General features: G+C 42.8%; 1 protein-coding gene across 4 annotated transcripts in view; it reads left to right on the top strand.

The window, feature by feature from the left end:
* The first annotated feature begins 8,645 nt into the window (after positions 1-8,645).
* NKAIN2 (sodium/potassium transporting ATPase interacting 2) overlaps positions 8,646-14,094 on the top strand; it is a 716,483-nt gene continuing 711,034 nt past the window's right edge. For all 4 annotated transcript variants that reach the window (XM_089530445.1, XM_089530447.1, XM_089530444.1 and 1 more), the window contains exon 1: positions 8,646-9,241. In XM_089530445.1, coding sequence (XP_089386571.1) covers positions 9,188-9,241 — 54 coding nt within the window. In that variant the 5' untranslated portion in view covers positions 8,646-9,187. The remainder of the gene's footprint in view (positions 9,242-14,094) is intronic.

The raw sequence follows: 14,094 nt of genomic DNA, 5'->3' as shown, positions 1-14,094 counted from the left end.
AATTAGTAACATGTCTGTTGGTTTTACCAAGAATGTGCTTAGGGAGCTGGAGATGTTTAGCCTGGAGAAGAGAAGGTTAAGAGGTGATATGATAGCCCTGCTTAAATATTTGAAGGGGTATCATATTGAAGAGGGAACAAGCTTGTTTTCTGCTGCTCCAGAGACTAGGACCCAGAACAATGGATGCAAGCTCCAGGAAAAGAGATTCCATCTCAACATTAGGAGGAATGTCCTGACAGTAAGGGCTGTTTGACAGTGGAAAACCCTCCCTCGGAGTGTAGTGGAGTCTCCTTCCCTGGAGATCTTTAAACAGAGGCTGATGGCTATCTGTCAGGTATGCTTTGATTGAGAGTTCCTGCATGGCATGGGGTTGGACTGGAACGCCCTTGTGGTCTCTTCCAACTCTATGATTCTATGATTCTATGAAAGAATCTGAAGAGCCAAAGATTACTTAGCCCTGGTGTAAGGAGTGCAACTTTCCTAAGGTGCTTCCATTCCAAGTCTTTGTTTTGTAGTCATTGCAAAAACAGCTTGCGTTCTCAACAGTTCCTCTTCTCTTTCAGATACATGTGATTAATTTGGGTTTTTCTCCCCCACTCTGTGGCTAATTTCATGGGAAAGTGTCATTTGATATATCTTTCCATTTAATTAAACAAAGCCATGCATAAGGAACTTACATATTTATAAAACCATTTTAATGCACTGAATATCATTATTTTTCAGCAGGAACTGTTACTTAGTTAAATGGATTTGAAACATCAGACTATTATATGACAGATTATTTTGTCACTATGCAAAATGTGAACCCTGTAATCAACTTGTTATGGCATTTCACAAAAGTATGTGACAGTAAAATAAGTAAACTGTCATTTGGGCAATCAAGCCTTGAAATCCTTCAGGACGAGGAAAAAGGCATTTGACACAGTCTTCATGTGAGCAATGAGGTTCAGAGATAATGTAAGACTATTACAGAGATACATGAATGCATAACCAAATATGATAATGTAACAGGCTGCATCTGAATAGAGTTGCTAGTGACATAAATCTAACTTCCTGTCATTTCCCATGATATTTCAATCACAATCACATTTCCCACAAAATGTAGATTTTTAAAAACTACTTTATAGTATATATATGATTGGATTTAGGGTGTCCAAACTATGAACGAACAGGCTTCTGGGTTCATGGAAGGGTCTGAGATCTAACATAGTCTTCTGCTTGAGAAAGTTGGAAACAGGGACCAATTTTAACTACTATAGTTCATTCTTCCTGCTGGGGCCACCACATTCTTTTGACAATGCCTGCAGTCTCTTCAAGCACCTTTTCAAGGACATATGGATCAGTGGCGTTTTCAAGCACTGTGCTATGATCACTCATCCTATCTTAAAAGTAAGGCAAAAGAAGAGAAGATTAAAAAACAAAAGCTAGGACCCAAGGACTCTGTGGTTCTCAGATCTTCTCAGCTTTCACTTAACAGCTCTACTTTTATTCATTCATTTGGATAATGCCAACATGAGTACGTCCAATATAATATGGTTTCAGAAGCTAAGCAGGATGAGGCCTAGTTAGTACACTTGTCCTTCCATATTCACTAGGGTTAGGCGCAGAAGACCCCGTGAATATAGAAAAACCGCAAATAACAAAAACACCATGTTTTTTACCTGAGAGGACACCTCTCTAAGGATCTCTAGGTCCTCCAGCACAACTCTGTGGCCAGCATCCGATAGACGCTGACCACAGAACTGCGCTGGAGGAGCTACAAAGGCCTAGCAGAGTATTCTCTCTAGGAATCTCTAGGTCTTTCGGTGCATCTTTTAGTTAAAGCTGGAGGACCTAGATATTCCTCAAGAGAGAACATATTAATCAAATCCATGAATAATCAAATCCGCAAATATGGAGGGATTAGTGTACTTGGATAGAAGACCAGCCAGGAAAACCAGTAATCTCAAAGTAACACTAGGAAAGAATCCTACCCCAAATCCTCTGAGTCAGAGTTGGAAGTATGGTGGTAGAATAGATGAACCAAAGTTCTAGTTCAGCATCCTGTGTTCATCCTTGTACCAACCTCCAGTCTTGCTTTTACAAAAGGCACTTATGAATTAAATCAGATGCCAAAAACCACTTATCTTCTTGTATAGCTTCTTTCTAAGCACCCACACTGGTATGATTGACCCATTATGGAACATATTAGTTGACTTATCAAGGACAAAAAGGCAAACAGTTTGAACATGTTGACATATAAAAAGATGAGATTGCCTTAGACTGTCTGGTCACTTGGGCATTCTAGCTCTTAAAATAGATCTTTTTGCAGAGTCTTGTACAGTCACTGAAGTGGATGTTCCACCTGGAGCCTATAAACTGAGCGACTGAACAGGCATCTGTTACTTCTGCCAATGCTGAAGCATTAGCAAAATATAGAATGTCTATATGAAGCAATGAATGAGCATAATCACAATCTTTGTTTGGGTTTGTTGTGGCTTGTTCCCTTGTCTGTTTCCCTGTCCATTCTCTGGAAGGTATTGCAACAAGCCTAGTTAAAAAAAATTAATGATAACAGCTACTGCTTTTGATGGCAATGTCAATCAGACTGGAAGCCTTAGTAGAAAAAAGTATTCCTTCATGCTGTTCATTGTCTATTCATACAACCCATTGCTACTATTATAGTTTATTTTCTCTTTATATATTTTCTTAATTGTCCAGCTCCATACATGGTAATGGGGAATACAATTACATTTGGCCCTTGGTATCCACAGACTTGCCATCCCCCATGGATACCAAGGGCTGACTGTAGTAAATACTTTAGTAAATACAAACCTTAAATCCCAAACAGAGTTCTGCAATGTCCAAGTAAGATAAACAGCATCCAGAGTCAGCAAGTATAGTCCAGATTGGGTACATGACACCCAGTCTCAACAGACACAGTCCAGGTCAAGCACAGAGTTCAAGAACATGGCAGACAGCCAGGTAGATCAGATAATCTCCAACAATTCCAGGAGGGCAGGGCAGGGCAGGGCAGGGAATGTATAGATCAGAAGCACAACACAGCTGCTTCTTAATTGATTGTTGCTTCTGTCTTTGTAACAGTTCAATTGGAATATCATCCTTTCTTGGTGATTTATTCTGCCCAACTTCTCTTATAGCAGCTTCCACCCCATTTTCAAGAATTTGGGATTCATCTTCATATGGTTCATCTTTCCACATGTCATTCATTTGTTTCATCTTGTTTATATTGCTTTTTTGTGTATGGCATCCAACATCTTTTTATTTCTTCTTGATCTGATAGTATGTTTGTCTTGTTATCATAAAGCATCCTGACCCTTGGTTTAAACATCCCTTCGGGTTCCCAGTTCTTGTGAAAGAGGTCTTTCATTCTTCCTTTTTTGTTATGTTCCTCTATTTCTCTGTGTTGATCATCATAGTAGTCCTCTTTATCCTTTCACACTAGTCATTGGACTGTTCTGTTCTATAACATGTTCTATTACCTTGCTAGAAATTAAATGTTAGAGAGCAGTTAATAACTATCTGGTGTGGTGGTATTCAGGGGAGTCTTTCTTAGCAGAAGATATAACACTGTCTCATTTAGCCTTGTTGGGATTATTCTTTGTCACAGAGAAGCTCTGGCCAACTTTTATCCATCTAGCCAGTCCCTTCTTGATCTTTTTAATAAACCAGAAGGGACAAAAATCTAGCACACATGTATTGTCTCTCAACTCACCACTTATGCATCTAAGCACATATATTTTGACATGGGAACACACATAGAAAGCACAACTCACCAGAAATGGCAATAATACTACAAAAGGTAGAAAGCAGTAGAAAGAGAGGAAGACTGCATGCCAGATGGATAAACTCAATCAGGGAGGCCTTGGGCTTGAATCTACAGGACCTAAGAAGAGCAGTGCAGAATAGAAGGGCTTGAAGATATCTCATCCACAGGGTTGCCATGAGTCAGGGTCAACTCAAGGGCAGTTGACATCAGAAACAATTAGAACATGTGGCGATAGCTCCGTTTCCAGAGTTTCGGAATTATCTAGATCCAATCAGTCTGGCTCCAGGGTATGGGGCAGAAGCAGATTTGGCCACTTTGGTGGGTGACCTACAGAGGAAAGTAGTGGGTACCTGTTGGTTCTGCTAGACCTCTTGGCAGCTTTAGCTACTATTGGCCATGTCACTGTAATGAGACATAAAGACACATTTATTTGGAGGTGCAAGCCCAGAAACTGGTGAATTCCTGATCTCACTCCTCTAGGGGTGCCTCAGGGCTCAGTTCTGCTCCCCATACTCTTTAATATGTATATGAAACTATTGTCAGAAGTTGTCCAGAAGTTTGGATTCCAATACCATCAGTATGCTGATGACACTCAACTCTATCCTTCCTTTCCACCTAACAGAAATATGCTGTTTTAGTTCTAAAACTGTTATCTGTAATCTCTGATGTACTGGGTGAAGGCAAGCAATTCGAATCCAGACAAAACAGAGGTGTTCCTTACAGATCAGGAAACAGACATTTAGTTTATGCTGAATTATGCTTTCCCCTGAAGATAAAGATTATCAGTTTGAGCAGATGCCTGAATTCAGACCTGAGATTAGGTTTCAGTTATGACCATAAATTAAATATAGTGTAGGGATGGAAATAAGAATGGAAAATATTAAAATAAAATGGCTACAAAACAGATTTCTTGATTGTCAGGAAACCTTGTTGAGGAGAATTCTAGGCAAGTGAAAATCTTCAAAGTTCAAGAGTTATTCTGCATGGGAAATGTGTATGTATGTGTGGGTTTTTTTTTAACATAGAAAGCAATGTTTTCTATATATAAAATGCATATCTGCACAATAAACAAAATTGCCAAGTGAAAACACCATCCACTTTTTGCACAGAATTAGCCCTGAGCTGCTAATAGTCCTTGAAAACTGCATAATGAGGATAAAAATGTTAAAATTATTAGTTCTTGCTTGAAGAACAATTTATAAAGATTCACATCCCTAAATTATGCTAAATCTACCCATGTTTGGAAACATCTAATCTGAGCACAGTGACATATCTGTTTGATTACAATAATACACTCTACATGGGGCTGTTTTAGGAAAATGTTCAGAAACTTCAGCTGGTCCAAACCATAGGAACCAGACTATTATTCCAGATTAGTGGATCAGATTACAAAATGCATATAAATCTTGTTATATATACAAGAGCTCCACTAGTTACTGGTCAGTTTCCAAGCACAGTTCAAAGCAATTGTTTGGTCCTATAAAATGCCACATGGCTTTTGTATGTGTCTTAAAGTCACCTGTTGAGTTATGACAACCCCACAAATTCCATAGGGTTTTCTTACACAATGAATGCTTCCTTTAGGATATTTAGACCTGTCCTGTGTGGCTTAGGTAGTTTAATAACATTTTAACAATAACCTTTTGCATGCTTTTACTTATATAACTTTCTCTCTATGTGTTTCAGTTTTTCTAAGCTATCTTGAGTCTCAATCCTGCGGGGAAAGGTAGGATATAAATGAATTGATGATAATGATGATGACAACTACTCAGTTGTATACTGGGAAAACCAAGGGTACACTGAACATGCAACTAAGCTACATAATCAGCATCAGCATCACAGATGAGTTGCACTACTTTTATATATTTCTGTCTGGATATAATGTTGTGGCAAGCTATCTTGTGCTTCCCTGTTACCAACATGTGAGCTAAAACAGGGATGGGAGAATATCTGGCTGTCCAGATACTATTGAATTTCAGCTTCCATCTCCCCTGAGCTATGCAGCCAATGAGGAATAATGGTGTTGAGAACCAACATTTAGTAGGTCTGTCCTCCAACTCTGAGAGAGATTCCATGTAGCTGTCAGATTATTCATCTTAAATTGAAAGTGCAAGGGAAGAAATGCTTACGACGAAGGAGGTGAAGGAGAGGAAGAAATGTTTTTCATTTATTAATCAAACCTTCCCAGCACCCTTTAAAACAATGACAATTAATACTCCATTTGACTCTGAAAGATCTTATCTGTAGAGGAATGCATCACCTGTCGACTTATGGTGACACTACATGTGGACATCATGCCCCTCCCACTCCATGTATTATATGAATAAAAATATTTTGTTTATTTAGTGTGTATGTTTTCATTTGCACAGCCATGTATATTCATATTTTATCATTTTAAAAGGAAAAAGCATTGTTCAAGTTATAACAGTTTTATTTAAATAAATTCAATATTTTACTCAATGCAGGTATAAATTTTACCCATTAAAAGGTTTGAGAGCAGGAGGGATCGGGGCTTCCAAGCCTCCCCTCCCATGAGTCCCACCCCACCATTTGAGAACCACTGGCCTAGCCTGAGGTTTAACAATTTGAAGAGGCTATCATAGCTCATGGGAAAATACTACCTGACAGGGCACTTGACTGCTGTGGTTGAAAATATCAATAGGAACTTTGTGTGGCACAGCAGAGCTTTGGTAAGTTACAATTTTAGGGGATGAGAACCCCTAGGAACAATCAACCACTGGCCAGGCTTCTTAAGATGCTACCAGGAGGTGTTGTGGTTAACTGCCCTTGCGTTGACCCCAACTCATGTCAAGCTTGTGGATGAAACATCTCCAAGCCGCTCTGTCCTCGACTGCTATGCTTAGGTCCTGTAAGACCCTGCAACCTCCCCTATTGAGTCTATTTATCTAGTGTGCACTCTTACTCTCTTATTACTGCCTTCTGCCTCCCCTTGTAGTATTGTCTTTTCCAGCACGTCGTCCCTTCTCATGATATGGCCAAAATATGACAGCCTCAATTTAAATCCTTATCAAATTATTAAATAAACTTGGCAGGCAAATGAAAAGATGCATGCCCCCGCCCCCCTGTGCATGATCTTGTTCTCCTTCATTCTCTTCTGGTTCTAAAACTATGGAAGAGGGTCGTAAAAGTGTCCCACTTGACAACAATGATGCTTTTACAATGGTCTCTCACTCTTTTACAACCTGAAGAGAACAAGAGTGAAAAAGAAACCCACACATCTTTTTGTTTGCCTGCTGAGTTCGTTTAATAATGCAGTAAGGCTCTTAGTCATCTTGGCTTCCAGACATAGTCTGGGTTTGCTCTGTTCAAGAACTCTTTTTTCCCTTCTTCTTCACTGACCATGGTACCCTCAGTAGTCTTCTACAGCTTGAGTAGTATGGTGACTTATGACAACCCTCAGGTGAACCAGCACCACATCTCAAAAGCATTTAGTTTCCTTTTGTTGGCTTCCCTTGCTGGTCCAGTTCTCACATCCATCCATGGTGATGGGGAACACAATGGCTTGGCCTAGCCTCACTTTAGTGTTCAGAGAGTTATGCCTTTGCTCTTAAGGATCTTGTCTATCTCCGTCATTGCTGCTCTTCCCAATCCCAGCCTCCTCCTAATTTCCCGATGGCTGATTAACGTTTGAACCAAGGTATGGGGACTCTTTGACAATTTCAGTTTTCTCCTGATCTAGGATGAACTCCTGTGGATCTCCTGTGCTCATCATTTTTGTATACCAGGAGATGTAGTCCACTCACTTGCCCCCTAAAAGTAACTTTCCCAAGCTATGCAGTGACCCCAAGTAGGGGGCTCTGGTGCCACAACCAACTACTCTCTCCAGAATTCCATAGCATTGAGCCATGGCACTTAAAGCGGTGTCAAACCGGATTATTTCTGCAGTACAGAGGCAGCCTTGGTAGTTTCTGTGGTCGCTCCCAGCCAGGCCCAGCAGGCGGCAGCAGAGAGCTCTTTGCGCCTTTCCCGCCGCAGCTCCCTCCAGAACAGAGGGACCACCAGGCTGAACCCTCACAACCACCGAGGAGGACCAGGCACCCCACAACGGAGGACCACACACACCCCCACACACATAAAACATGACCACACACACACACACACACACAGAGCTCAAAACACCCCTGGAAAGGCCCAATCCCTGCTTCTCGGCCAAGAACCCGAATGCAGGAGGTTTTGGCATTCCTCCCGGAGAGAAGCAGGCTGGCATGGAGGACGTGCCCTGGGAAAGGAGGACAGCCCTGTTTCTCCCCTCCCCCTCCTCCTGCTGAGCTGGGCTGAGGGGGGGGGGGAGGCAGGCGGGAGGGCGGCAGGTGCCAGCCTCTTCTCCTGGTCCTCGCCTGCCGCCCTTTGTAGCCCATTTTGGGGGGTGCTTCAGCTCTCCTGAGGCGGGGGAGGCTTAAAAGGGGGGCTTTGGGGGCGGAAAGACGACGCTACAGGCGAGCCATTCAGGAGAGGGAGAGAAAGGGTGCCTCCGCCAAGCTTGGAGGCGCCCTTCATGCCTCCTCCTCCTTCCCCCAAAGTCTAGCTGGAGCCGAGGCCCAGTGGGAGCCCTTCCCGCCATCCTCTCGACGGTCGCCCTCCGTGCTGAGACTGAGAGAGAGAGACCCTGCTATGCTGGGGGGGTGGGCAGCCTTCCTCCTCCTCCTCCTCCTCTTCCTGGTGTTGCTGTGCTGCATTGGGAAGACTGGCTCTGCTGCCGCTGAATGGAGGCGCTGAGGAAGCTGGGGCAACGGGGGGAAAGGAGGAGGAGGAAGAGGAGGAGGAGGATTCTGGGGAGTGGAGCAGGAGGAGGAGCAGGAGCCTAATCTGGCCAGGCTCTGAAGCGGAGGAGGAGGAGGAGGAGGCTCGCCTTGTCTGAGGAGCAGCAGCAGCAGCACGCTGCCAGGATGAGCTGAGCCCTCCTGTGCCCCCCCTCCTCCTCCTCCTCTGCTGCTGGGTGTCTGTCTCTTTCTCCCTCCCCCCTTTTTCTCCCTCCCCCGGATGGCTCCAGGGCTGAGCCCAAGCGGGGGCCAAACTTGGAAAGGCCGGCGCCGGGTGCCTTTGGGGACCAGGGCTCCTCCTCCTCCTCCTCCTCCTCCTGTTGGCTTTGGGGAGCCCCTGCCCACCCGCCCTGCTGCTGAGGCTCTTCCAGGAGGAGGAGGAGGAGGAGGGAGAGGGAGAAGGACGCGAACTGGGAGCCGCTTGGCACAACAGGGCGAGTGAAGAAGCCTCCGCCGTCCTCTGGCTCTGGCTCTGGCTCTGGCGGCTCCTGGCTGGGACGGCGGCCAATGCCCGGGGCTCCTCGTCGGGCTGGAGTCTGGAGGAGGAGAGCCCCGAGGGCTGCCGGGGTTCCCTTCGCCTCTCCCGGCCTCTGATTGGACGGGGCCGGCCTCTGCGGCGGCGGCGGCGGCGGGAACGATGGGCTATTGCAGCGGCAGGTGCACCCTGATCCTCCTCTGTGGCATGCAACTGGTAAGTCGGGCAGAGCCAGCCCTCGCCTGGCGAGAAAGGCAGGGAAAGAACGAGGGCCGGGGAATGAAGGGCCCCGAGATGGGGCTCAGGGCTTCTTGGGCGATCCTCGTTGCAACATTTTCTGGGGCAGGAGTTGTGTGCTAAGGGGCATTCCACGTATCTCCTGGGAGGACATCCCAAGCAGAGGGGCTGTGAGGTGGCTTGGAAACTGGACTCTTTGCCTTGAAGTTGGTCTGTGTTGAACCCCCCCCCCTTTGAATGAATGGGACGCCTGCTGAGTCCAACGCGTGCAGGACCCCTGGCTGCCAGGCCCCTAGTTGCAAGAGTTTTTGCCTTCTTCAGGAAGGTAAACAAGGCAGAGAGGGACCTGGGAGGGCTTGCAGTAGGGCAGCTCACCCCCAGGTTATAGGGAGAAGAGTCAGCTGGAGAGATTGAGGGGAAGGGGGTTGCCTCTTCCTTAGGAAGGAAGGCTGGAAGTTGGGTTTCCTAAATGAAAGGGATTGATTGACTAGGGTTTTAGGCAGGGTTAGGGACTGATGCTCTGCTCCTGAGTCAGGGAGAGGCGGTGGCTGCATGGAAATTAAGCAGTTTTTCAAAAGGGCGTGGTGAAATATCAAGCCCTGGGATTCCAAGGCAAACTCTTGGTGACCACCTCCTGAGGAATGAGATGCTCAGGAGAAAATCTGTTGCAGGAGTGTCTGTGTCACTGGGTACCACTTGGAGTTTTGCTAAATGCCTAGAAAGGGAGGATGAAAGGATAGTGCAGTTCCAGCTGCATCCACACTGGAGAAATAACCCGTTTTGGCATTGCTTTAACTGCCTTGACTCAAGGCTATGGAATTCTGGGAGTTGGAGTTTGTTGTGGTACCTGGGTCCCACAACAAACTCCAACTCCCAGAATCCCATAGCCTTGAGTCAAGGCAGTTAAAGCAGTGCCAAACCAGGTTATTTCTCCAGTGTGGATGCAGCCACAACAGGGAAGGTGCTGCTAGACTTCTGAATATGTTTTCAGCAAATCAGCTTTGGTGGAGATGTTGTGGACTGGTTTCTTAGGTACAATTCTCATTCATACCTCCCCAGGAGAAAGTCTGTTTGATCTCATTGGGACTTACATGTGGATACAGACTGTCCCAGAATCGAGCTGTTTAAAAGCTGTTAACCTTGAGAGAAGAGGAAACCCCAAAATAGTGGCCAAACGTCTTTCCAGTCACCAAAGTACTACACGTTTCTTCTAAACAAAGGGGCATAAGAAGGCTGTATAAGAGAACAGCTAGCTCCCTGGGACTGAGTTCGGTGAATGGGAAAGATTTCCTGGCTGTTAATACAATCTCTTTCAATGTTTCAATGGATCCATTATCTTTTTCTCTGTTTATGAAGTTGGAAGTATTCTGCCTGTCTAAATTCTGTCCTTCACAGAGCTATCTGCTCATCTCTCTTTCATTTATTTATGTTTGTTCTCTTTGAAGGAAAGAAAATCAACTAAGGTCTGCAATAAATGGACTGTCTGGAGCATGAGTTGTTTACAAGATCTTTATAACATGTATTACTGAACTTTTTGGATTTTTAAAAAAGTGGCTATACAGAACAATAGTTTTGCATTTGCTATGCCAAAATATTAGAGTGCTGGGTCAGGCCAAGGATAAATCTGGTCCTACATTTTAACTAGATGCTCCTGTGAGCCTTTCAAGCAAGCAAGGTTGGATGAGGCCAGCAGCTCTCCCTTGTTACTTGCCCCGGTGTCTGACATTGCAATTTGTGAGGTTTGTGTCCCTTGTTTTGTTGGCCCGACATAGGAATATCTCCGTATGTAATGATAACCACAAGCATTTCCAGTGGTTTTTCATTTTCATAGTAGCTTGGGAGAGAAATGGGAAGCAGTACAAAGATATAGATATAGCTTTACTTTCCTTAGTCTTTGTGAAGGAGTGCAGGTTTTAGGACTGAGCGTGTGAGTGGAAGTAAGCTATTGTTGGAGCTTGTGAAATATGGCTTGCTGTTATGACTTCAACTCAGTTGGATACTAGAATAAGTCAGGTGTATATATTGTAAGGCACTGATCCATGAAGGGATTTAAATCAGTCTTACATGAAATAAACTGCAGGACATGGTGACAGTCTGTGTGCTTTGACTATGTCCTAATGCAAGCCAGATATATACATAACAGATACATCAGAGTATTGAAGAAGACTTCATGAACATTGACACAATTACTGAGGAACATTCCTTTTGAACTGAATAAAACTGATCACAGCAGTGCTGCATCTGCAGGAGTTGTGAAATGCCTCTCAGTGGAGATTTTGTCCCCAAATTTCCCTCCTTCTGTGTTACCTTTTGAATGTTCATTCTTCAGTTGTCTCAGCAGTAGGGGGAGGTTTCAGTGTGGATGATCTGTGTAAGATGCTACGTATAAAATGGATTGGGATAGCTGTTAACCACAGGTTGAATGCCCATTATCTGGAATTCTGAAATGCAACATACTCCAAAATCAAAACCTGTTCATATGGGTAACTGAAATGGTGATACATTTGTTTTCCATCTGTTAAGTGTACTTAAAGTACACAGTGTGCTTTGTTTCTTGCACAGGATTATTGAAATATAATTACCTTCATGCTGTGTGTATAATATGTGTATATGAAACATAAATGAATTAATGTTTAAACTTGAGTTCCATACCCAAGGTATTTCATTATGTATATGCAAATATTCTGAAATCTGGGGCGGGGCGGGGCAGGGGGGGAAGGAATCCAAAATCAAAAACACTTCTGGTCCCAAGCATTTTGGATAAGAGAGATTCCACCCATAATATGTTTATTACTGGTGATGTTAAGAGAAGTTAGAGCTGCTGCAATATATATCTTTATACCTTAGAATGTAGAATGAGAATGAGAGAAGCTCATGATAGAGAGTTCTACTAATTGTAGAGCCATGATTGGCTGCAGTTTCTTGTTGAAGATATGGTTTGTAGCAATTCTTGGATTACTGTGGGATAGCCCTTAATTTTTATGGGTGTGTGGAATTATATGGATGTGTGGAATAGCCCTTAATGTTTATAGGAGGTGGCAGTCTCATGGATCTGTTTGGTATGATGGGCCTTGCCTACAGCTCTTCTCAGCATCTGGGCTGACAAAAGCCAGTTCATCTCTTATTGAATAGCTTGTATGGAGTTTGTATTTCTAGGGGTGAGTGTGGAGATTCTGCTAGATTATTCAGAGTATACCTATTGCTGACTATTATTGCAATGCATTAATTTCATTCTCTTATGAAAACAAATACCTTTCAGAATTGATATCTAAATTAAAAATAGCTTTATCAAAAATAATATGATAATCTTAAAAGACAGGGATTTATGGCTGCAGTCATGCACATTTTCTGAGACAAATGTCTTATTGAGGCCAGTGTGTCTGTACAGAATAGCAGTCAATGATTGTATGGAATCAAAATATTGTTTGTTTTTTCAACAGAAGTATGGAATGACAATTGAAATACACAACAGACAGGACAAAAGGTTTTTAAGTCTGTCTCCCTTTGACGGGGTAATAAAAGGAAAACAGCTATGTTCTACAAATAAAAGAAAAATGTGACTACTTGTCTTGGTCACATATTGTCTCTTTTTTCACTTTCTTATTAACACACCTGCAGCTTTGCTTTCATTCATACCATTGAAAACTACTTCTGACTATTTTTCCCTCCTTTAAAACGTATATTAAAAATAATAGGCAATAAGGTTATCTGGCAGATAGTATTTATTAAATCATTACATCAAAATGATTCCTAAATACCACTTCATTTTTCTGTTAAAATGAGCGGCTGACTCTTGAGAGTTAGTATTGTGGACTAAGATGGAATCTTAAATGTTATCATTTGTTTTACCTCATCACTTCAGCTGAGAATAATAGACTACTTGATATTCCCATAATCAAATATCTAGTTATTAAACATGCAATTAATTAAACAATATTTCTTTTTAGTTGTCTTGTGTTTGGCAAACACCTGAATGAGATACGCTGAACCTATATTGGTCCTCTCAACATGATCTAGTCCCAACATTCATTAGAGTACATTGGGGTGGAGGAAGCAGAAGAAAAGTATCCTAAGGAGGTTATCATCTATAGATTCATGGTTGCCTCATGGGAAAATCATTGCTTTTCTACCACTTTTATTACATTCTATTTATCTTGCTTGCATTTTTGAAACTTTGTTGAAGCTTTGAAGTATAACCAATGTGGTTGATGTATGTTGCAGTACTTGGGCATAAGCAGGGGTTTCATAGAAAATCACTGCTATTGACTGAATTCTTTCCAAATGATAAACAACAGAATCTCCGCCCCTTTTCTCCTTGCAATTCCTATTGTGAATTCCTATTGTGAATCCATTATCTCACTTATAAATAAATACATGCTTAGTAACTTGAACTGGAGCTTTAATTACAATTACTTACCCACTGGTTTTCATGCAAGTTTGTTATGACTTTCTTCAGTGAATCCTGGGAATAAGTGTTTTGAGGGATTCGAGTTCATTCAGCCCCAGTGTTCTTTGGAAGAAGTTGTGGCAGCTGATTTAGTTTAAGTTTATGCTGTCCTAAACAATATGACTGTAACTTCTTGTAACAGTGTTTCAGATTAAGTAGCAGAAGAGGCTCTTGCCAGTCAATTAAACAACAATACAGAATTGGACTTGTATGGATATTAGTTGTTTAAATGGTCAAAAACAGTAATCAATCTTGTTTCAACTGTAGCTGCAAAGTACAAAGTACTAATTCAATAGAAGGAAGAACTTTTCACTTAAATAAAACTAATTTAGCCCAACACTTAGAGGTATTGACTCATTCTTTGTTGCTGCTGAAGCTAAGGCTG

The sequence above is a fragment of the Sceloporus occidentalis genome, unplaced genomic scaffold (assembly GCF_023333645.1).
Source record: "Sceloporus occidentalis isolate IW3139 unplaced genomic scaffold, rSceOcc1.0.p SCAF_6, whole genome shotgun sequence".
In the NCBI taxonomy this organism is placed as follows: Eukaryota; Metazoa; Chordata; class Lepidosauria; order Squamata; family Phrynosomatidae; genus Sceloporus; species Sceloporus occidentalis.
This window is presented reverse-complemented; position numbering and strand designations above follow the sequence as displayed.